At 36.7% G+C, this 24,298-nt stretch overlaps 1 protein-coding gene across 5 annotated transcripts; it reads right to left on the minus strand.

Annotated features, from left to right (window-relative positions):
- Positions 1 to 1,537: 1,537 nt before the first annotated feature.
- On the minus strand, positions 1,538 to 24,274 carry UBA5 (ubiquitin like modifier activating enzyme 5). 5 transcript variants are annotated; one of them, XM_067737798.1, is made up of 13 exons: positions 23,847 to 24,274; positions 23,521 to 23,750; positions 17,264 to 17,309; positions 16,724 to 16,813; positions 13,054 to 13,163; positions 12,120 to 12,206; positions 11,366 to 11,450; positions 10,482 to 10,586; positions 10,165 to 10,292; positions 6,030 to 6,165; positions 4,582 to 4,657; positions 4,110 to 4,216; positions 1,538 to 3,590 (listed from the first exon to the last, which is right to left on the minus strand). In XM_067737798.1, exons 1-13 carry the CDS (start codon positions 23,901 to 23,903, stop codon positions 3,507 to 3,509), a joined length of 1,341 nt encoding a protein of 446 aa, XP_067593899.1. In that variant the 5' UTR covers positions 23,904 to 24,274; the 3' UTR covers positions 1,538 to 3,506. The 5 variants fall into 5 exon arrangements, with proteins under 5 accessions (XP_067593899.1, XP_067593898.1, XP_067593902.1 ...); XM_067737797.1 differs by having other exon boundaries at positions 23,521 to 24,274; XM_067737801.1 differs by lacking the exon at positions 23,521 to 23,750 and having other exon boundaries at positions 23,847 to 24,273.
- Between the last annotated feature and the right edge of the window lie 24 nt (positions 24,275 to 24,298).

Raw genomic sequence — 24,298 nt, forward strand, 5'->3', positions numbered from 1 at the left:
AGTTCTTTCCTCAAAAACATAAAAAGTTTTGGGAAGATGGAATTACGAAGTTGCCTGAAAAATGGCAGAAGGTGGTGGAACAAAAGGGTGAATACGTTCAATAAAGTTCTTGTTGAAAATGAAAAATGTGTCTTTTATTTATAATATAATAATACAAGAGGATTATATTTATATAATTAAGAAAAATGTTGAACATTACAAAAAAGACTAGAATGTTGTCAGTATTCACTGAGTAGTTTGCTCAACTTGAGCTTCAGTGACTCCGTAGGATTTTGGTTCATGTTCTCTAAGGCTTGGCTACTCAAGGTGGTTTGTGAACCAGGATCATCAGCGCCACATGAGAGCTAATTAATTCAGACAGCCTCTCCCCAGATTCATATGCACATATGTTTGAGAAACAGTGGTCTAATTCTAAGGCACGAGAGTGGTGACGACTTAAAAGAAATGAGGTAGGATCTTACAAAATGAGCATCATTCTTCCCCCTTCTGAGAGAAATTCAAGAGGGAAAAAAGAAGATAAATATAACCATAACACATCTTTCTGGTTATGGCCAGCTGTGAAAGGCACAAAGTAATTGAATTCACAAATATACTAGCTGTGAAGGGCACAAAGTAATTGAATTCAAATATACCAGACATTGATTTTAGAATTAATCTTTTAGAGTTTAAAATTTGATTATTTAGTGGTATAAGAAATTTAACACACTATAAGTAATATATTAAATTTAAATGGCTTAAACTTTAGGAAATAATCTGAGATTAATATTTTAGAAGAATCCTGAAAAAAGGAAAAAATAGCAAAAGAATAATATGCATTTCTTTCTTTGTTCCTATAAAATTTGGACTTAAAAAATATACAAAAAGTGAAAACTTATATTATTCAAAGTGACTTTATGGTAAGTTTGTTGGGGGATGATGACTACTTCAAAAGGTTTAAGTTTAAATATAATTTAAGACTATATTTTTAAAAAAGGACTATATTTTGGTCTAATTATACTATCAACTCAAATGTTTTCATGTAGAATGCCTACTTAAAAAGATAAAAATAGCTGAGACAGTCATTTCTTTGTATTTGAGGTACTCAAATAGGATAATTATGTGCACATTAATATACACCTTTCACAATGAAAAATGTAGCTTTCAGACATTTATAAATCGGAATTGGTAGGCTCCAAACTATGGTAGTTATAATTTTCATTCATTAATACTTTACAGAAAGAAAAATATTAAAAAAAATGTGATGGGGTGGTCAAAGCTTCATTAATATTGTTAAATGTTTATTACCTTTTTGGGTTGGTCAGTGTGTTTATAGGTATTCAGGGAGTAATTTTACATAAAGAAACGCATACTACATTACTTTTTTTTTTTACTATTTACATAAAGCATTTGAGTAATACCACAAATTAACTTCCCACTAACAATTAACAAGGGATTAAAGTTGAACATATTGTTTGTTTTACTGTAATTTAGAGCCTTTGTGCTAAGGCAATTTTGGGAGTGTTTCCATCTTTCACACTAGAAACAATAGTGTTATAAATCTGGTCAAGCACTATGGGTTTATTTAGTAATGTAAAATCCAGTGATGATTAATTTTTCATAGCTGCCTACATATATACAAGTTTTCATGGCATACAGATTGTCAAGAGAGCTCTCTAGGTTACAAAAGATACTTGTTACCAGATTTTTTTCTGCTAAAATAATAACTTTAATGGAAGATATAAGACAAAAAAATTAGATAAGATTTGGTACAGTATAAGACACCAGCAGGGTACAGTGCCAAATTAAGAACAGATAAAAAAAGGTCTTTAGAAGATAGCAGGTTCTAATATGTATATGTATAACTGTTTCAATTTGTGTACACCTGAAACTAATGCATATTGTAAATCAACTACAATAAAAATTTTTTTAAAAAAGGATAGTAGATTCTAGCTATTTATCAAACTATATAAACTTATAAGTAAAAGCCTTACCAAATTAGTGTACCAGAGGTACCAAATTAGTATACCAAAGGAATGGGACTTAGAAAGACTGCATTTCTTTTTTGAAATTCAAAGCATCTCTAGAAACTAGAAAAGTTATTTTACAGATGACTACACGAAAAATTTAAACAACAAATGACCTACTAAGGCAACGTAAATATGTTTCAAGGCTAGAAAAACTATCCCCATACTTTCCTGACATCACTCTAAACATAAGAATCGCAGTATGCTAAAATCTCAAAGCTAATATATTAAACATATTTGATATTTGGGGCTTTCTGAAATTATTTTTAGAATTTTACTTTACAAGTGGGAAATGCACTTTTAATTTTTTAATGACATTTTCCTCCTAGACATAGAATTTAGACATTTATATCTTTTCAGAGCAAAAAAGTCATCAAAATAGGAGACTAGCATAGTACCAGCCTACAGATAATGGTTACACATGCAGGTGTCTTTATTAGTCTCCAAACCATTAGGAATTTATTTCCAACAACGTTCTCTAAGTCTTCATTATTTGTATGCAAAATCCAGAGAAAACCAGTTTATCAAATTACGATTTAGTGGTCACAATCAGGGAAAATACACTCTTCCCTGTGAAGAAATACATGTCAGTCATTGCAGAGGCAATTTAGACCTCTTTTATTGTCTGTTAACCAGGACAAACCTTTGCCAATGTCTAATTACCCACGGAATCAAATTCAAATAAAATAAAGTATTAGAAGGTAGCCCATATGATGGGTATAATTTAGATGATCTTAGCCTAAATTTATCTTTTGCTCAATAAAGCACACTGACTCAGATATATGTTCCATAGATGATATGCTTTTTCTTAATCAGTGCAGAAATATAATTTGTACATCCTGAAAATATCTTTATCTGTCTATCCATGAAGAAAGCTTCCTCTTATTTGCCTCTGTCTTGTTTTGAATATATAATTCAGAGGTTTACAAACTTTTCCAATGACTGTATTTCAGCTTGTGTTTCATCAGGAAACATCTGAAAGGATGTTTTTATTTTATAGGTTTACTATTTGAAATTCATTGTTGCTCAAGTTAGTAGTAGTGGGCAGTTTTCCTGTAGAGAGCAATTCCAAACACAATGAGTAGATGCCTGCTGGCTCTAATCAATAGGTTGTACCTCTTGTCCTTTCCCTATATTTGACCACACACTATTCTGTTGTCCATGGCCTCAGGCAAATCAAATTGGTCCTTTCTTCCCACCCCTCCCAAAAGGCCAAAACAGTTCAATGGCTAAGTTTTAAATAAGATTTATAACTGCCTGCAATAATCCTTTGAAGTTTTCTTACTAGAATGAAACATGAGTTTTAGGAGAGTTTCTGATTTAGTTGAAGGTGGGGGGGAGTAACAAGCAATAGTCACAGCATTTTTAAACAGTATAACAATTCAGTGAAGATTATACATCAACTGATGTTGCCCTAAGTTTTCTCAGTTTTAAATGATTTTCTTTTTAATTGCTAGGGAACAGGTTTAGACACAGGAAATACAATACAGGCCAGTCCATTATTTACATGTTCTTCATCTTGGCCATGAGGTCTTCCAAGCTTTCACCAGAATCTTCCACTGTTACTTCAGGTACAGGATCTTCTTGCTATCCATAAATGAGGGAAACATGGTGAAAAAATAACCCATTAAATAAAGTTCTTAATGCTTAGGAACATATAATCAGTAAGCCTTAACCATGTTCAACAAGTTTACAAAGTACAATTTCTTTAATAAATATGCCTTCTAATTTTTAGGATAGACAAGCAGTAATTTCAATGTTCTTGAGATCTCTACAGAAGTGGTATTTTTAAATGATATTGTGGCTAAAACTTATCAATATACAAAAAAAATGGTACTGTCATTTAATCAAAATCTATTTCACTTGATCCACAAATGAGTGAGCAAAACTATTTTACATCTATGTTTTCAAACAGTTTAAACTGTGCTGTGCCTGTATTTCCATATTAACACTGAATAACTCTCTCTTTCACAAATCTTAATGCCTATAATGTAAAACACCTAAAATAGGAAATACTGCATTGGCATTATAAAATAGGTTGAAGATGAAAGAAAATAAATAGAAATTTTCTCTTATATTTACTTATGGTAAACATTTTAGATGTACCTTCTGCGGAACTGTATATGCCACTGTAATTCCTTCAGGTAAGTCAGGAATTGGACCTGAAGAATTTTTCAGTTCCTCTTCTGAAACCTCAGATACCAACTCAATACCTGTAAGGTTAAACTTGATCTTAAAACAGTTTTTAAGGAACTTAATGAGCAATAATCATTCAAAACTTGTATATCGGGCTTCCCTGGTGGCGCAGTGGTTGGGAGTCCACCTGCCGATGCAGGGGACGTGGGTTTGTGCCCTGGTGTGGGAGGATCCCACGTGCCGCGGAGTGGCTGGGCCCGTGAGCCATGGCCACTGAGGCTGCGTGTCCGGAGCCTGTGCTCCGGCAGCGGGAGAGGCCACAACAGTGAGAGGCCCGCATACCGCAAAAAAAAAAAAAACTTGTATATCTTAATTATAATCAGTTTCCCTCCCATAAAAGATTGTTTTATGCTGCCATTTCAATTTATGAAACAATTCTTACCCCACTCATTGTCGTCATGTATTATTTCTTCCTCTTCTTGAACAACCTCCTGTGTGGGCAGTGCTGCTACCTTTTTCTGTAGAAATCAAACAGTATCAGTGTTTTTACTCATTTTCAGTTCTCTGAAACATCAGTCAGAATTGATCAGAACCAAGAATTCAGATAGGCTTTTTTCTAAGGAAGACATGCAGATAGTTAGCAGACACATATCACTAATCATCAGGGAAATGCAAATCAAAACCAAAATGAGGTAACACCTGTCAGAATGACTATTATCAAAAAGACAACAAATAACAAGTGTTGGCGAGGATATGGAAAAAAGGGAAACCTTGTGCACTGTTGCTGGGACTGTAAATTGTTGCAGCCACTAAACAGTATGGAGGTGCTTCAAAATATTAAAAATACAACTACCATATGATCCAGCAATTTCACTTCTGGGTATTTTTTTTTAAGAAAACAAAAACACTAACTCAAAAGATATATGCAGGCTTCCCTGGTGGCGCAATGGTTGAGAGTCCGCCTGCCGATGCAGGGGACACGGGTTCTTGCCCCGGTCTGGGAAGATCCCACATGCCGCAGAGCAGCTAGGCCCGTGAGCCATGGCCACTGAGCCTGTGCATCCGGAGCCCCGCGTACCGCAAAAAACAAAAAAACAAAACAAAACAAAAAAAAGATATATGCACTCCAATGTTCACTGCAGCACTATTTACAACAGCCAAGACATGGAAGCAACCTAAGTGTCCATCAACAGATAAATGGATAAAGAAAATGTGGTACATATATACAATGGAATATTATTCAGCCATAAAAAAGAATCTTTACTATTTGTGACAACATGGATGGAACTAGAAGGTATTATGCTAAATGAAATAAATACCATATAATCTCACTTAAATGTGGGATCTAAAAACAAAACAAAATGAAAAGAGACTCACAGATACAGAAAACAAATGATGTTGCCATAGGGGAGGTGGGGAGTGAAACAGGTGAAGGGGATAAAGAGGTATAAACCTATAATTATATAATAAATAAGTCATGGATAAAATTTACAGCATAAGGAATATGGTCAATAATATTGTAATAACTTTGTATGGGGACTGATGATAACTGGACTTATCATGGTGCTTATTTCATAATGTAAGCAAATGTCAAATCACTATGTGGTACACCTGAAACTAACATAATATTGTATCAATACATCAAGTATATTTTAGTTTAAAAAAATTAAAATTAAAAAAAAAATTTTTTTTAATGAATTCAGACAGTTTTATCTTACCAAAAGCAAGAAAGGACTTTGAACAGAATTTTCATGTTAAATTATGGTGAATAAATTAAACCTTTAAAAATCCAGAATCCATTTACCTTGTATTCCAAATCTAAATAATTTTTTCTAAGTTATTGTCCTATGCAATATGATCTCTCATGCATTGTGACACATTGACATATACCTTATATTCTTCCTGTTGCTTCCTACAATTTCTGTCATCACACTGAGGATTTGGCTTCATGGACATAGTAGGGAAAAAATCCTGCATTGCATTGTATCCAAGGTAAAAACTAACAGTACCAAAATTTAACAGAAACCTAGAAAAACAAATCAAAGTAGACTTAACTAAAGAAATAAAACCATAAAAGTATTAGAAAAAAAGTAACTGACTTTTTAAAAAATGACTTTAAAGAAGGTAATGATTTTTGTAACAAGCAACCCAGAAAACAAATTTCTTATCTTGTTTACAGGGCCTGGCTTATAGTAGATTTTGTTGAATTAATGCAGTGAAGAAAGGCTACTCCATTTCATCAACCATAGAATGCACTATTATTTTTTGAACATGTAATAAAGATAAAATGCTGCCAATTAAACTATGACATGTCAACAACTTTAAGAAGCATATTAATTTCACAGAAGTTATGTGGCAGAAGTGTATCTTAAAAATCTCTGAGATATGGTACTAAATCTAATTTTTTAAAGTTGTTTATATATAACTTGCTGCAAAGTTTACAATCTTAAATTTGTATTAAATCTCAATAAAATGTTACAAAAGTATTCACCCATGTAATATTCACTACCAGATCAAAATATAGTTGGCACTCAGTATCTATGGGAGATTGGTTCCAGAACACCCCCCACCCACAGGATACCAAAATTAAGCCCCTTATATAAAGTGGTATAGTATTTGCATATAAACTGTGCACATCCTCCCATATATTTTAAATCATCTCTAGATTACTTATAATACCTAATACAATGTAAATGCTATGTAAATAGTTGTAAATACAATGCAGATGCTATATAAATAGTTGGAAGCTTGTGGCAAATTCAAGTTTTGCTTTTGGAACTTTCCGGAATTTTTTTTTTTTAATATTTTCGATCCACAGTTGGTTGAATCCACAAATGCAGAACCCAAGGAAATGGTGGGCAGACTGTATAGTGCATTTCCAGTATGCCATAAAGCTCCCTGTGCTCCCCTTCCAGTCAAATCTGATTCCTTTTAGAAGCTTATAGAAAAGCTGAAAAATCATGTACAAAAGATAAACAACAAAAGGAAAAAATCTGCGAATGCATGTTCTTAATATACAACAAGGAAAGACAAAAAAAACTGAGCAAAGGATGTGAGAAGACAATTCACAGAAAAATATAAGTGCTCAACCCTTTTCACAACTGGAAATTAAAATGAGATACCCATTTTTCACCTATCAAATTGACAAAGATAAAGGAGTTTGATGACTCTAACACCACATACAAAACTAAACTCAAAATGGATTAAAGACCTAAATGTAAAACTGGGTACTATAAAACTCCTAGAGAAAAGCATAAGCAGAACACTCTTTGACATAAATCACAGAAATATTTTTTTGGATCTGTCTCCTAGAGTGATGGAAATAAAAACAAAAATAAACAAATGGGACCTAATTAAACTTAAAAGCTTTTGCACAGTGAAGGAAACCATAAAAAAAATTAAAAAACAACCTACGGACTGGGAGAAAATATTTGCAAACAATGCTACCAACAAGGGATTAATTTCCAAATATACAAACAGCTCATATAGCTCAATATCAAAAAAACAAACAACCCAATCAAAAAATGGGCAGAAGACCTAAACAGACATTTCTCCAAAGAAGACATGCAGATGGCCAATAGGCACATGAAAAAATGCTCAACATCATTAATCATTAGAGAAATGCAAATCAAAACCACAATAAGGTATCACGTCACACTGGTCAGAATGGCCTTCATCACAAAGTCTACAAATAATAAATGCTGGAGAGGGTGTGGAGAAAAAGGACCCCTCCTACACTGTTGGTGAGAATGTATATTGGTGCAGCCACTATGCAGAACAGAAGTTCTTTAAAAAACTAAAAACAGAGTTATCATATGATGCAGCAATCCCACTCCTGGGCATCTATCCAGAGAAAACTCTAATTCAAAAAGATACATGCACCCCAATGTTCACAGCAGCACTATTTACAATAGCCAAGACATGGAAGCAACCTTGTCCATCAACAGATGAATGGATAAAGATGTGGTATATATATACAATGGAATATTACTCAGCCATAAAAAAGAATGAAATAATGCCATTTGCAGCAACATGGATGGACCTAGAGATTATCAGACTAAGTGAAGTCAGACAGAGAAAGACAAATATCATATGATATCACTTATATGTGGAATCTAAAAAATTGATACAAATGAACTTATTTACAAAACATAAACAGACTCAGACATAGAAAACAAAGGGGATAGTGGGAGGGGGGCGAGGAGGGAGGAGGATAAGTTAGGAGTTTGGGATATACACACTACTGTATATAAAATAGGTTAACAACAAGGACCTAATGTATAGCACAGGGAACTATACTCAGTATCTTGTAATAACCTATAATGGAAAAGAATCTGAAAAAGAATATATATCACTTTGCTGTACACCTGAAACTAACACAACACTGTAAATTAACTATACTTCAAAAAAAAAAGTTTGATGACACCCAATGTTACCAAAAATGTGGACAAACCAGGTACTCCCACACTGTCATGGAAATGTACCAACCTTTTGAAGGAGAAATTTAGTAATATCTGTCAAAGTAAGTATTGCATAAACTTAGAAATTCAAATTCCACTTCTAAAAATTCACACTGTACAAAAATCTACTCTACAAAGATATATGCAAGATGCTTTTTGCAGCACTGTTAATAATAGCAAAAGAATCTGTAAGTAGCCTAAATGTCCATCAATAGAGGGTTGGCTAGATATGACACACTGGTAAGAGAATACTTTGTAGCCATGATTTTTTTTTCCCTTCTTCATAACATACTGTAAAATGTTGTGTTTAGATTAAGACCTACTGAAATTTGACAGGCTATTTGTCTCATCTGAAACAGCCCCAGACAGTTGCCTTGAGGGTTCTTATGTATTCTGGTATTTCTTTGCTGATGGCTGATAAATGATATTAGAGTGCCTCCCTGTAACATGTTGCAATTTGTTTTTTTTGTTGTTTTTTTTTTTTTTTGCGGTACGCGGGCCTCTTACCGCCGTGGCCTCTCCCGTTGCGGAGCAAGGCTCCGGACGCGCAGGCCCAGCGGCCACGGCCCACGGGCCCAGCCGCTCCACAGCACGTGGGATCCTCCCGGACCGGGACACGAACCCGTGTCCCCTGCATCGGCAGGCGGACCCTCAACCACTGCGCCACCAGGGAAGCCCTGCAATTTGTTCTTATTATACTGGATGCTTAAGAAACATAACCAAGCTTATTAACATTGTAAAGTGAGGGAAAAAAATGGCCTGAGTCAAGGCACAACTAAAGCAGTTCTGCTTTTCATAAAGTATGAGTTGGTTCAAAAACTCTATGACAGGGCTTCCCTGGTGGCGCAGTGGTTGAGAGTCCTCCTGCTGATGCAGGGGACACAGGTTCGTGCCCCGGTCCGGGAAGATCCCACGTGCCGCGGAGCAGCTGGGCCCGTGAGCCATGGCCGCTGAGCCTGTGCGTCCAGAGCCTGTGCTTCTCAACGGGAGAGGCCACAACAGTGAGAGGCCCTCGTACCGCAAAAAACAAAAAACAAAAAACAAACAAAACAAAAAACCTCTATGACATTAATTTTAGCTTCAAAGAAACGTTTGTCTATATTAGTTATAGTTCAGATGGTGCGGTTGCTGGGTATCTGTTTACGGATAGCAGAGATATAACCCTAGTTAATGTTTAATCACATTCACATTATTTTTAGAAATGTTAAACCAAGACAGTGGAAGCGAGTGTGTTTATGGGTCTTCACACTTTGGCCAGATGTGCAGAAATTTAAATCATTTGGTTAATGCTTCATAAATAAATATACAATACCACTGTACCATTGAACAAGAACTATGCCAAATAGAGAGTAACACAAATATATGTTTGTTGATATATGTAATATTAATATATATTTAAATTAAATATATTTATATATAAAGGTATACACATATTATACATAAAATTTTTAAATATGTGTATTTAAAATTAAAAAAACAAATTAAATACTTAGCTAGTAATTCCAATATTTGAAATGTTTGTCAAAAGCAAACAAGACTATTCAGAAAAATTATCCTTCACTCACTTTAACACATTTTGTACCAAGATCCCAGCAACCACTCCCATAGTGGTAGGAAGACTGGCTGCACAAACACCTTCTCGTTTCAGAGTCTTCTCATCAATATTTGCAGCAACTACAAGCGGTGGAGCACACTACATGAAAAAGAATAAAAGAAAATATATTTCAAAAGAAAGGGAAAAAAGTATAAGTTATTCCAAATAATATTCCATCAAATTCATTCAAAGTTTGGTCTTTTCTTCGAATTGTAAACATTTTCAATGCCCCTAGGAACTCCAGTACTTAACAGTGAAAAATAATAACCCAAAATGAATCATGCATACCGCAAAACAAGCAGATTCTCCAGGAATTATGAGCTGTATATGCCCTGAAACTGCATTTTCACTGACCCCAGACTCCATCCATGTTTGTCCAAGCTCATTACAAGCCTTAATAGAAATAGGTGAAAACACAAGAAAGAACATAAAAAAGCAAGAAGTAATTTACCATAAGTTCTTTTCATGAAAAACTGGAGTTTAAATGAATTACAAAGAGTTTTTAAAAATTAATTTTCAGAAACAAAGAAGAAAGTTGTAAATAATGGAATTCCTTAGCAATCGCCACTCTCCTTAAAAAAGAAACTGATAGCATTCAGGTAAGCAGTCAATATAAATATCTAATTAAATTGAACCATAGTTTATTGGATTTCTTATTAGATTAATGTAAAACTTCATTTTTCTAAAATAATTTCAGCAACAAAAAAATGCAAAATGTCATTTGCAAAGTTGAAAACACAGTAATTCAAAAGAAAAAGAATTCAGTTTTAGTTTTGAGAAATCATGTGTGTAGGGCAATTTATACACATTTATACATTTACTTAAAATAAATCAACAAAAGTAAAAACCAATGCCGACCAAGAATAAGACAGTATTATAAGATATTCATTCATTTTAAGAATTGTACATCAGAATTATCTGCTGTTTTAGTTTGCTCTATTGGCATAAGAGAGAGTAGGATACTGAAATATATGCCACACCAACAAGGCTAGATAGGTCACATTAGAATAAATTTCAAAAACAGGATAAGAGAACATTAAAAACAAACAAAACACATTATCAAAGGGTTTAAATGCAGAACTATTTTCAGAATGCGGAATATATACTGACAGAATATACAGGAAAATAGATAAATCCATGAATATAACACATTATACAATAGGAATACTCACTGTATTTATTGTCATTCGAGCTTCAAAATTGTCCACACAGCTAAGAACTAGGTCAACAGGTTTTCCTTCTTCTAATCCACCATTACTAGGCAAAGAAAATAAATTTTATTTGAAAAAAATCAGGACACAAAATACACTCTAATTAGACTTTATTTGTTCAGTCAATACATTTAGTCTTTCAGTAAATGTTTGAGTATAATTATAACATAGCATTTAATATTAAAGACCCAGTATACATTGAGTATTCACTATTACGAACATAATATCAATGATATTACAGTATTTCTTATACAAGATGTAAAAGGGTGTGAGAAATATAAAATCTGTTCACAAAAGTTACCATTTCCCTATCAGCTTTCACAGACTTTTACTCATGTTTCACTACAAATGTAAATGTAATAAAGTTAACTGAATACAATCGAATATTTCAATGGTGTTAGTCTGCAGAAAACCACTTTCAGATAGAAGTATAATCTATAACACAGAACTCATAATTGAGGCCCCTTGTTATATCATAATAACAGGTTTTTTTAGATTTGTTTTTATTGTGTTGTTACTATAGTTTTTTGGACAATATATGTTTTTTACTGAGCTCCCAATACATAAAAATTACACAAAAAATTTAAAAACTATTTTAAAAACAAAATATATATCAACCTACCAACTCAGTGAATTAATTAATCATTGACAGATTTTCTAATAATACTTAAAATGAGCTGGACATTGTGCAAAATATTCATAAATAAAATTTTACCTTATTCTATTCATGAAATGTTCAAAGTTTTCTACTGTGGTTATATTGTAGTTGTGTACTTCAAAAAGAACATCAGGATTAATGTTCCTAAGAGGGAAAAATGGAATGATTATAAAAACTACTAGTAAAACAGTAAGAGAAAGCAAGATAAAGAACTAAAAGAGCTAAAAATCATTTAACAGATGTTAGAGAAATGGCATTCAAGCCACTCAAAGAAAATCCAAAGTCCTCTTCTACCTCTTTTGCCCCACTTCAAGGACCAGGTTCAAAACACGTAGACTGTCAGAAGGATTACAAAAATATTCCCACAATCTATGTGTTGGGAATTAAACCTTTATTACCTCTGTTAGCTACAGTTCAGCCTGACAGAAGAGCTTCTTTGTTTCTTATCCAATTCAGTGCAAATATGTTTAGGACCACAAAGAACCGTCCTAGAGTAAGGGTTGGCAAAGTCTGGCTCTTGGGCCAAATCTGACTACCACCCTGCCACCTTTTTTTTTTTTGTAAGTTCTGCAAGCTAAGAATAGTTTCTACATTTTTAAATGGTTGCAAGAAAACAAAAAAGTCAAAAGAAGAACAATATTTCATGATGTGAAATTTTATATGAAATTTAAATTTCAGAGTCCATAAATAAAGTTTTTATTGGAGCAGTCGTGCTCATTCACTTTTATTGATATATTGCCTACAGCTACTACAACTGCATAGTTGAGCAGTTTTGACAGAAACCATATGGCTCTCAAAGCATAAAATATTTACTCTCAAAAAAGAGGCTGCCAACCCAGATCAAAGAGGTAAGAAAATTCTTTTTGTATAAGTGAAACCTGCATTTTTATAAAGGAAAATACAGGTGCATTTATATGTTAGTTTAACTCATACTAAATACACACAGGAAGATTTCACCAATTTCACTGCCTTCAACTGGTATTCCATTTACCTCAAAGTATGTTCTGCTGCTTGAACTTTACTTAATCCTGCTTGATGAGGCTGGAAGAAAAGTCTGTTCATATTGGCCAGTTCCACCTTGTCATAGTCAAAGAGTAGCAACTAAAATGAAAATAGTGGTATTCTGATGAAAAACGTACCAAAAAACAAACTGGAAGTAACAAACTAGTCAGCTTTCCACCTGATGGGTTTAACTGTTTGACAGTAATAATACTAATTCTGAAATACTAGGTGCCATATATTAACTCATTTAGTGACCATACAATATATAAGTACTCTTATCCTCGTTTTAGAAATAAGACAACTAGGGTACATGCCCAAAAGCCACTCAGCTAATATGTAGTAAAAATGAGATTCAAATTCAGGCATTCTCAATCCAGCATCTGTACCCTAAACACAACACTGTACTGCCTCTCTAAATGATTAGCTCAAAAATTAATGTTCATTCCATTTCACTGTAATTTTTACAAACTGCGCCAAAATCCTACTTCATTCCAATGTTTGGCTAAAAACCAAGAACCCATTAGATAAATGAAATTTTTAAATAAGATAAAAACAAATACTGTAACTTAAAACCATAGTATAACACAATTCCTTTCATGAATAAGGCACTATATATACTCATGCCACGGCTAAAACATTATTCCAAACAGAATTATTAACCAATCAGTTAATTGTTGTTTCCTGCTATATATTTAGGCATGACAGCATTTGTCAAACACACTCACACAACTTTAAAATGGCCGAAAGGTCCATTTCTTATCAGTAAGAACAGGTTGAACCCAAGTATATCCACAGTTCCTTTTTTTTTTAATTATCTAAAATTAAATTTTTATTGGATGAGACTAAGAGTAGATTAGACATTGCAGGGGAAAAAGAGGATCAATGAACTTGAAAGCAGAGCAATGCAATTTATCTAAAGTGATGGAAAAAAGAACCAAAAAAACAAGAAACAAAAAACTGAGCCTCTAGACCTATGGAATAATTCAAAGCAGTGTAAAAATGATATACAGTTCCCGAAGTCCCTTCTTTATCTAAAATTCTGTGACTTTGTAATATAATTCTCAGCACCCTAAATCTAACAATAAAAACAAAAATGGGATTTTCTTCTTCTCAATTCAGAAACTAAAAAATGTTTACCCAGCCCATAAAAACAACACATAGGTAACTCTCAGTATTTTGCTAGAAAAGATATCACTTATACTCTCTATGAAACTTTCTAACCCTACCTAGAGTCTCCAAAATTTGGTTTACTTAACCTCAGTCAACAATATTTATTAGGTCAGGCCAAGTTTTAAATTTGAGTTTCGGCCTCATAGCTGGTTTATGAGTAAGTTGTAGGAAATCCTATATTTGGGGACAGGAGGTGTGAGTAGTAACCGTGTCACTAATTAGATCTGCTTCTGGGTAAGTCACTTTCACTGTTTAGGACTGTATTCTCATCTGTAAAATAAGGCAGTTGATCTAGATCTGGTGATTCAGTGTGCCCCAGGAACACCAGAACTTTCAGGGATAAGAAGTGGGCTCTGGATCTCCAATCCTCCACTTCCCTACGCAACCCCATGAAACAGCTTCTTGTTTCTCTGTTTTACATATTGAAGAAAGAGTTCTGAAACTTACCTATGTAGATCCTTAGCTTACAAACTTGAGTTTACACTGGAACCACTGTATTTAAAAAATACAAATGTGTAGGTCTCAACCCCAGAGGTTCTGATTAACCTATTATGTGGTGCAATCCGAACCTAAGAATTTTTTTAAACATACAAGGTGATTCTAATTACAGAAATATTTGCTAACTGTTCTAGACCCTTGTTACTCAAAATGGGGCCTGGGATAACCCCATCAGCATCACCTGAAGCTTGTTAGAAATACTGGAGTACTTCCACAACTTTAATATGCCTACGAATCACCTCGAGTTCTTGTTAAAATATAGATTCTGATTCAGCATGTCTTGGGTGGGGCCTAGGAATCTTCATTTATAACAAGCTCCCAGGTGATGCTGTTCTTAAAGCATGGTCCCCGGAACAACATCATCAGAACCACCTGGGAACCTGTTAGAAATGCACATTCTTAGGTCCACCTGAAACCTATAGAATCAAAACCACTGGGGTAGAGTCCGGCAATCTGTTTTAATAAGCCTTCCAAGTGATTCTAGTGCACACTCAAACTTGCGACCAGCAAATCTCCATGATCTCTACCACCCTTGATCAATCAGCCAAGGCATATATGTCCGGTATAAGCAATTACTGGCTAGCTTTTATAAACTTCTTGAAAGCCTTTAAAATGTTAAACATTTTTAGTATTTTGGTGTTGTCTTTTCTATATTGATAAATAAGTGCCAACTTTGAAGCCACTTCCTTTTAAGAATTTGGGGCATGGAGTGGACCAACATATTAAAAAGCATTGATAAAGCAAACATTTTTCCACAAAGTTTAGCAAAATGATATACAATTGTGGAAAACTTATGTATTCAACCACTATCTATCTAACATCATGGACTCTGGCTTTACAAATCTAAGATTGGTAGGCTGATTTCTGGTACAAAGTTAACTTCTCCTTCCTACCCAATCAAATCAATTTTAGAAAATAGTATGGGACTTCCCTGGCAGTCCAGTGGTTAGGACTCAGCACTTTCACTGCCATGGCCCTGGGTGTTCAATCCCTGGTCAGGGAACTAAGATCCTGCAAGCCACACGGTACAGCCAAAAAAAAAAATTTTAGAAAAAAGTAAAAAAAAAAAAAAAAAGTATGGGCTAAAAAAATTCTGGAGCATTCACCATTTCAAATTCAAGAGTAAGAAAGGTACATGCTTTCTAGTTTGTCTTATATAAAAACTGTGTTTAAAAAAATTTTTTTGGATGTTTCAATGTTTCACTACACACTTTATCAATTTAACAGCCTTCTTCCTAAACTTGTATGTCTAAAACACTTAAATCCCAACAGAAAAGTTCCTGAACAAAATCAGATAGTCCTTGTTTAATTAGTAATAATATTAGCTTCCTTTTGGGCGGGTTTATGTCTTAACCCCACCCACTGGGGTAGAAAAAACAACCTGAATAAATACACCACAAATCATGGACCTAGAGTCTGTCATACAGAGTGAAGTAGGAAAGAGAAAAACAAATATCGTATATTAACGCATATATGTGGCATCTAGAAAAATGGTACAGATGAACCTATCTACAGGGCAGGAATAGAGACACAGACATAGAGAACAGACATGCAGATGCCGCAGGGGGGGTTAGGGAGGTGGGATGAATAGGGAGATTGGAATTGACCTATATACACTACCATGTGGAAAACTGCTAGTAGGAACCTGCTGTATAGCACTGGGAGCTCAGGTTGGTGCTCTGTGGTGATCTAGATGGGTGGGATGCGGGGGGATGGGGGGTAAGGGGGTGGGAGGGAGGTGCAAGAGGGAGGGGATATATGTATACATATACTGATTCACTTCGATGACACCAGAAACTAAAACAACATTGTAAAGCAACTATACCCCAATTTAAAAAACAAAAAAACCCGGGATAGAAAAAAATTAAATAAATAAATACACCACAAATCAATAAGCCATTAGTAAGGAGAAAAGAAATTCTAATTTGTACCTGATTTACTCCAGAAGTGATTGGGTTCCCTAAATGATAGACAAAGAGAGATGTTTTTACCTTACCAATGCCACATCTTGTCAGCATTTCAGCAGTCACACTGCCAACTCCACCAACACCAACTATTGCTACAGCAAAGGTACGGATTTTCTGTAAAATGCAAAATTATATATGTATTGGTTAATATTCTTCATCGGGGCTTCCCTGGTGGCACAGTGGTTAAGAATCTGCCTGCCAATGCAGGGGACACGGGTTCGAGCCCTGGTCCGGGGAGATCCCACATGCCGTGGAGCAACTAAGCCCATGCGCCACAACTACTGAGCTTGCGCTCTAGAGCCCACGAGCCACAACTACTGAAACCCGCACACCTAGAGCCCGTGCTCTGCAAAAAGAGAAGCCACCGCAGTGAGAAGCCTGCACACCGCAACAAAGAGTAGCCCCAGCTCGCCGCAACTAGAGAAAGCCTGCGCGCAGCAACAAAGACCCAATGCAGCCAAAAATAAATAAATAAATAAACAATAATGCTTCATCGGAAATGTCATCGGAAGTTATTTTCATTTACTGAAATCATCTTCAAAAACTTGGAAGGGTTTATCTTACCTCATAGTCACTTACAATTCCCATTCGTTTCAATGCCATCAGGCGGCTTAAAACAAAGGAAAGAAATATTTTAAGGCTTACAAACTTTTAATTAATAGTGATATAGGTAAACATACATCATCACAGAAAATAAACTGTGAGAGAAGAAACAGTAAGTGTGAGAGAGAGAGAAATCTTTCAGCTAATTTTTACCAGATGAAACTAAATTACTTCAGCACTGATGCCTGAATACCCTCCCTCCAAGATGTAGCCTGTGCAACAAGATTTTTTAAAAGTTCCTCATACATTCTAACGTGCAGTCAAGATTGAGACCTATTGACTCAAATGTTGTTTCCAGAGAATGGGTCAAAGTGAAATTTCAACATTTTCCCATGCTTATTAGTATATGTAAATATTTAATGTTTAACTCAAATTTAATGTTTAACATTAGAATAATCTCATGGCTGGAATTCCATTCACTTGTTGCCTCTGCCCACAATGGATAATGTCTACTTTCAGTAAGCACCTCTTATACCAAGGACTCTAAGAGGTATTTACCTAGTTACTGCTAGTCTGTTATCTTCTTCAGTATTTTAGGGTTTTTTAAAAATACATATACTTTAAAACTATACACATATACATACAATCCCCATTAGTTTACACTTTAAGAGTCAAATAGTTCTATTAGGCTTGTTAGGAAACTCAGCAGTGTTCTGGCCTGCACCCCCATTTTCCTCTCCTCACTCATTTTTAACTCTGTTACCAGGATATCTCTAAGTAACATGCTAACACTGTTATTTCTTGATTTTCAGGTTTAGGTACTATCTGAAGATTTCACTCTTTATCATTAAACACAAATATTTCCCATCTCACCAGCCTCTTGATATTGTTATATGGTCATTTTGGTTAGATGTTAATACTGTTCACAACTGGACAATGTAGTATATTAGAATTTACCCTTTCCTGTATGATCCCCACCCTTGAAGTTAATAATTGTGTTTGTTCTTATGTTTACTTTTCTATGTATTTTCACAAATTCAACCCCAGTTGTCTAAAATTCCTCTAGATACAGTCATATACATGAGGTGTTCTAGCAATTTCTTCTTAAAGATATACTAGAATCTTCTGACATGTCCCCATGTGCACATTTACTGCACATACAGCTCCCATCCTGCATTCTCCCTTCATCATATTACAAATTCTCTTCAATTCTTCATCCTGTATTAATCTCCTGCTTCTGGTACCTTAGAGCTCAAAGGTTCTAAAGTGTGGCCTATGGATCAGTGGCCTATGGAATTTGCTAGAAATATCATTTCTTGAGTCCCCACCCTATAATCACCAAGCGAATCAAACTTTGGATGTGGGGCCTAAACAATCTGTGTTTGAACAAGCTCCCCAAGTAATTGTGATGCACACTAAAGTTTGAGAGCCTCTGCTGTAGATTATTTCTTAATTTATTCTCTTGCTATGGTTGGAAGAACATCTTCTCATAGCTTTGTAAAGGGTACAAGGAAGGTAAATTTTGAGAACATGTGTGTCTGAAAATGTTATTTACCAAACTTCTTAAAAATGTTTTATCAAAATTCTATTTTTAGAAATGTATTATAAAAATGACAAATTGAAGGGTACATAATCGTTGAAAGCTACACCTACACACACACACACACACACACACACACACACTTAGTTGACAGTTTAACTTGGTATAGAATTCTGTTAGAAACATTTTCCTTCAAAATTTCTAAGGTGTTGGGGAGGGGGAAGGGTGAGCTGTGACAGGGCGAGAGAGAGTCATGGACATATACACACTAACAAACGTAAGGTAGATAGCTAGTGGGAAGCAGCCGCATGGCACAGTGATATTGGCTCCGTGCTTTGTGACAGCCTGGAGGGGTGGGATAGGGAGGGTGGGAGGGAGGGAGACGCAAGAGGGAAGACATATGGGAACATATGTTTATGTATGACTGATTCACTTTGTTATAAAGCAGAAACTAACACACCATTGTAAAGCAATTATACCCGAATAAAGATGTTAAAAAAAAAAATTTCTAAGGTGTCTTCTAGCTTCTGAAATCTCATGATGTCCCTTAGAGTGAATCTATTCTCATCAATTGTGCTGAGTACTTGTTGGACTCTTTCAAATAGGAAACATGTTTTTTCAGTTCTGGGAAATTTCCTTGAATAACGTGATGATGTCCTTGTTTGGTTGGTTTGTTTTTCCTGGACTTTCTGAAACTTCTATTATTTGGAAGTCAGACCTCTTGGACTAGTCCTCTACTCTTAATTTCTTTCTCCTATTGTCCACCATTTTAGTTTTCTCCTCTGTTCTCTGGATTTCTTTCAACATTATTTTCCAAATCTTCTATTGAGATTTTCACTTTTGTTATCATTCTCCATTTGCAAGAATTCTTTTCAATTATCTGAATGATTTCTTTTTGTAGTAACTTGTCCTGTTTCATTTATATAACATCTTTCCTTTCTGAAGATACTAATAATAATATTTGGGTTGTGTTCCCCTTACATAGTCTATTCAAATAACTAATTTTATTTTCCTTCTTTCACATTAGGAGCTTCTCTCATCCTTTATTCTGCTCATATTTAAAAGCCAGACACTAATAAAGGCAAGGATGTGGGCATTGCTTGTTTGACTTTGGGCTTCACTGTAGGGTGATCAGTTGAGAAACCCACAATGTCAGTGTCTTTCAGTCTCTCTTCTTGGTGCTCTCAGATTCCCCAGAGAAGAATCTTTCAATTTCCAGCCTGAAAAGTCTTTATGCCTGTAAGTTTGGGGGTGTTATATGGAAGAACAAGGTTGGGAGTCCTAGCATTCAGTATGTAAACATTTAGTTAATCCCCTTTCTTCAGGTATGAAGACTTGCTTCAATTATTAATATAAATCCTCTATTTTACTCTCCAATGAGTAAATCTCTAGTCTTCTCTCCTGACAGAGAAGAGGCATTTGCCCAGCTACCCAAAGTGAAGTAGTGAACCTGGGTTGTTTCTTCAACAGATTTTCAGCCATATCTTTCTTAGCCCTACCTTAAGCCCTTCTAGAAATACTATGCCTATTCTTGAGCTTTTGGGGAATTCTGTGGTATAAACTGGGTTGCAGCCTTTAGAGTCAATTTCTTTGGATCCTTTAAATCAGTTATCAGTCATCCATCCCTTTTCTAGATTCTAAAACTGTCTAACTATAATCTTTTAAGTACAGGGACTCACCCATCCCCCAATTACTTATAGAAACCCTCTTTTTTCAGTGGGGGTTTATTCCTTTTTAAAAACTCCTTTACTTTCATTTTAGTGGGATTGGGTAGACAGTGATAATATATGCCTGTGATCAATCTGCCATCTTTACCTTAATGCTCTCTTTAATCTTTATATATAATGCTGAGAAGAATGCAACCTCCTTTTATGAATGGGGGAAAAGATTCAGGTTAATTAACTTGCCCAAGATTAGCTAAATGGCAAACAATTATTCAGAGCTGGGTTTCTGAGCCAGTATTTAAAACCAGGTTTTCTAATTTCAAAGCCTCTCCTCACCTCTTCATTTAGTCAACATGCTTCTAATTATATTACATACCACACAATTTTACAGTTACTTGTGTTGATCATTATTCTACAAGCAGTGAATCTCCCAAACTAAAGCAAAAGGTCTTTGAGAGTCAGGGGCTTTATATTATATTTCTACTGTATCACCTGATGCAATTAAAATGATGTAAGAGACCTACAAATCCCTCTCCTATATTTTTTCTGATAACCATGTATCAATACTTTATCATATTTCTTACCACTCATATTGCAATCCCATGTTTACTTTTCTATCTCACACTCATCTGGTAACCTCTGGAGAGAAATGACCATGTCTACTTTGTATTCCCAGTGTCTATGCATAATAATAAGTGGTAGATAACATTATCCAGCTGGAGATGAAAAGGTGCTCACTAAATATTTGCTGAATGAACAACAATTCAAAAACTTAAGGCTGACCTTTATCAAATTTCCATGTACTAGTGCAGAGCTTTGGGTGACAACAGCCATCTCCTAAGTAGCAGTTTTAATAAAGACAAATGGTGCAAATAATATAGAAAATACTAAATGTTTAAATTTGAGTTCTGAATGTTAGGTTTGTGGTCATTACAATGTCAAGGAATCATCTCACATTAAAATGATATCTGAAAGATGATTCTAAGTATATGATCGGACTTCCCTAGTGATGCAGTGGTTAAGAATCCGCCTGCCAATGCAGGGGACATGGGTTCGAGCCCTGGTCTGGGAAGATCCCACATGCCACAGAGCAACTAAGCCCGTGCACCACAACTACTGAGCCTGAGGTCTAGAGCCCGCGAGCCACAATTACTGAGGCCCACGTGCCACAACTACTGAAGCCCACACACCTACAGCTTGTGCTCCACAACAAGAGAAGCCATCACAGCAATAAGAAGCCCGTGCACTGCAACGAAGAGTAGTCCCCGCTCAACTAGAGAAAGCCCGCACACAGCAACAAAGACCCAACACAGCCATAAATAAATAAACAAACTTATTTTAAAAAATAAATATATGATCCACATTGCTTTTCTTGGAGGGAATATTTCAAAATTTTCATTTATAAAATTGAAAAATGTTTAAGAATGCCAAATGGAATAGTTCCCACTCATTCTAATTAGAGATGTCAATTCATGCTTATTCAACCTCTAAAAATTTTGGATGGTTAACACCTCATATCTCAAAACTAAAAGAAAAAGAAATTTTTTTTAACATAGTAAGATAGGGCTTCCCAGGTGGCGCAGTGGTTGAGAGTCTGCCTGCCGATGCAGGGGACACGGGTTCGTGCCCCGGTCTGGGAGGATCCCACATGCCGCGCAGCAGCTGGGCCCGTGGGCCCGTGAGCCATGGCCGCTGAGCCTGCGCGTCTGGAGCCTGTGCTCCTGAACGGGAGAGGCCACAACAGTGAGAGGCCCGCGTACCGCCAAAAAAAAAACGTAGTAATATTAATGAGAGAAAAGCAAGAATCTGGCATGATTTCACTTAATTTGAGTTAAAATGAACTCTTTTGTAATTATGGAACAATTATAATTTTGGTCAGGTTTTTCTATTACAAATAAAATTGTAATTAACATCTTTGTGCCTAAATACTGGTCTGCATTTTAGGTTGTAAAAAAAAAAAACCACGCAAAAAATAATAATAATAATAATAAAGGGCTTCTCTGGTGGCGCAGCGGTTGAGAGTCCGCCTGCCAATGCAGGGGACACGGGTTCGTGCCCCGGTCTGGGAAGATCCCACATGCCGCGGAGCGGCTAGGCCCGTGAGCCGTGGCCACAGAGCCTGCGCGTCCGGAGCCTGTGCTCCGCAACGGGAGAGGCCACAGCAGTGAGAGGCCCGCGTACAGCTAAAAAAAAAAAAAAAAAAAAAAAACCACGCACCCTAAGACTTCCACTGAGGCTTTATATGTCATAAATAAAACCCTTCTTTAAAATCCAAACTCTCCTGCTCTTCGAAGAGAAAGAGCAACAATATCTTTCCTGTTTCACCTACTCTAAAACTATCCAGTTTTTAGCCACACTACTTAATGGCTTATTTATTTTTACTGGGGAGACAGTTCCATGTGAACTTTGGAGTAAGACAAACCTAATGCCAGTCCAGGCCTTTTTAGCTACTGTTAGCTCTATGACCTGCGGCAGGTCACAGCAGCTCTCTAAGCCTCATTTTTCTCACTTATAAACTAGGGATAAAATAATAGTAGCAATCTCCTAGGGTTGTGGTGAAGAGGAAAAGTGACAGTGCACGCCCGCTGAATTAACAAATCTTAGGAAAAGAAGAAAGGAGAGGAGCAGACAGGCCTGGGGAAGTCCAATGGTTTTAGAGCTAATCCAGCTCTTTCCACCATGCCCCCAATTTAAGAAACACTGAGAAGACTTTATGAAGCTCCCAAGTTTATGCTTAGCGGGTTTTACATCTGGTGTCTTTTGAAAGTTTTTACTCTCAGTTTTACGCTGAGCGAGGAAGACTAATAGAAGCAGGGGCGGTAGTTAACTGAATACGTGTCCTCAGCAAGCACAGGAGCAGCACCATATGGCTGATTCAGTTGGCTTTTTTAAAAAAAGGAAGAACACGTTTCACCAGTACTAAGACTTGGTCTTGCCCGTTTGGGAACAGGACCCCAAAACAAGAAAAGGGAGGTGCGAGGCCGTGTGAGCTGGACAGCAGCGGGGAGCGCCTCACTCCTGACCACCTGAAGACGGTGACCTCGCCCCTCTCCCCGCCCCGCCACGCAGGTCACCTGTAGGGGTTGGAATCCACCACCTCGGGGCTCATCTTTTCGATGCGGGCCCGACCGCCTCCTCCATCGCCGCCCCCCAGGGCCCGGCGACTTCTCTCCTGGGCCAGTTCCCGCTCCAGCTCCTCGACCCGCTGCTGCAGCCGCTCCACAGACTCGGCCATGGCTGGGACCCCGGCCGCCAGCGCTCCCAGCCCCGGCCGTCGACGTCGCCGCCGCCCCACGCTGTTGGCCTGCTGGGCCCGCGAGGGGTATGTGAGGAGGCACCTTGCGGCGGCCTTCCTAGCCCACAACCCTGAGGAAGCCCTCCCAGCGCCTCCCGGACTGACCGTCTCCGCCGCACCCGCGAGCCTCTCAGCGCGCCGCTTCCGGTGCGTTGCAGTCATCGTTCCCCCTCAAGGAAAAACCAGCCCTTTCAGTTTCCCTCTTCGCCCGGGCCGAAGCAGGGCCCGGGTCATCAGTGTCCAGAGCCGGCGGCCTGCGATGTTGCCTTTCCAACCGGGCGGCCAGGAGGATCCCCAGGATCTTTTATTCCTGGGCTCGAGGTCCTGACGGGCCCTTTTCTGAACCGGACCCTATAGGTCTTCCGCCTGCCGGTGCATTAAATTTGGAGGCGGAGGAGGCTTCGGCGATCATATTTACCCGTAGTGACTAAAGTGGTTTTGCTTTCTTTAGAATTGAGGCCTCCAACTCTGAGGCTGACTGAAACTTTTAAATCCAAACACACGAGGCCCTTCTGGCATTTCCTGACACAGCCCAAGTCCTGGGCCAGTGCTGCCCA

The sequence above is a fragment of the Pseudorca crassidens genome, chromosome 5 (genome assembly GCF_039906515.1).
Source record: "Pseudorca crassidens isolate mPseCra1 chromosome 5, mPseCra1.hap1, whole genome shotgun sequence".
Taxonomy (NCBI): domain Eukaryota; kingdom Metazoa; phylum Chordata; class Mammalia; order Artiodactyla; family Delphinidae; genus Pseudorca; species Pseudorca crassidens.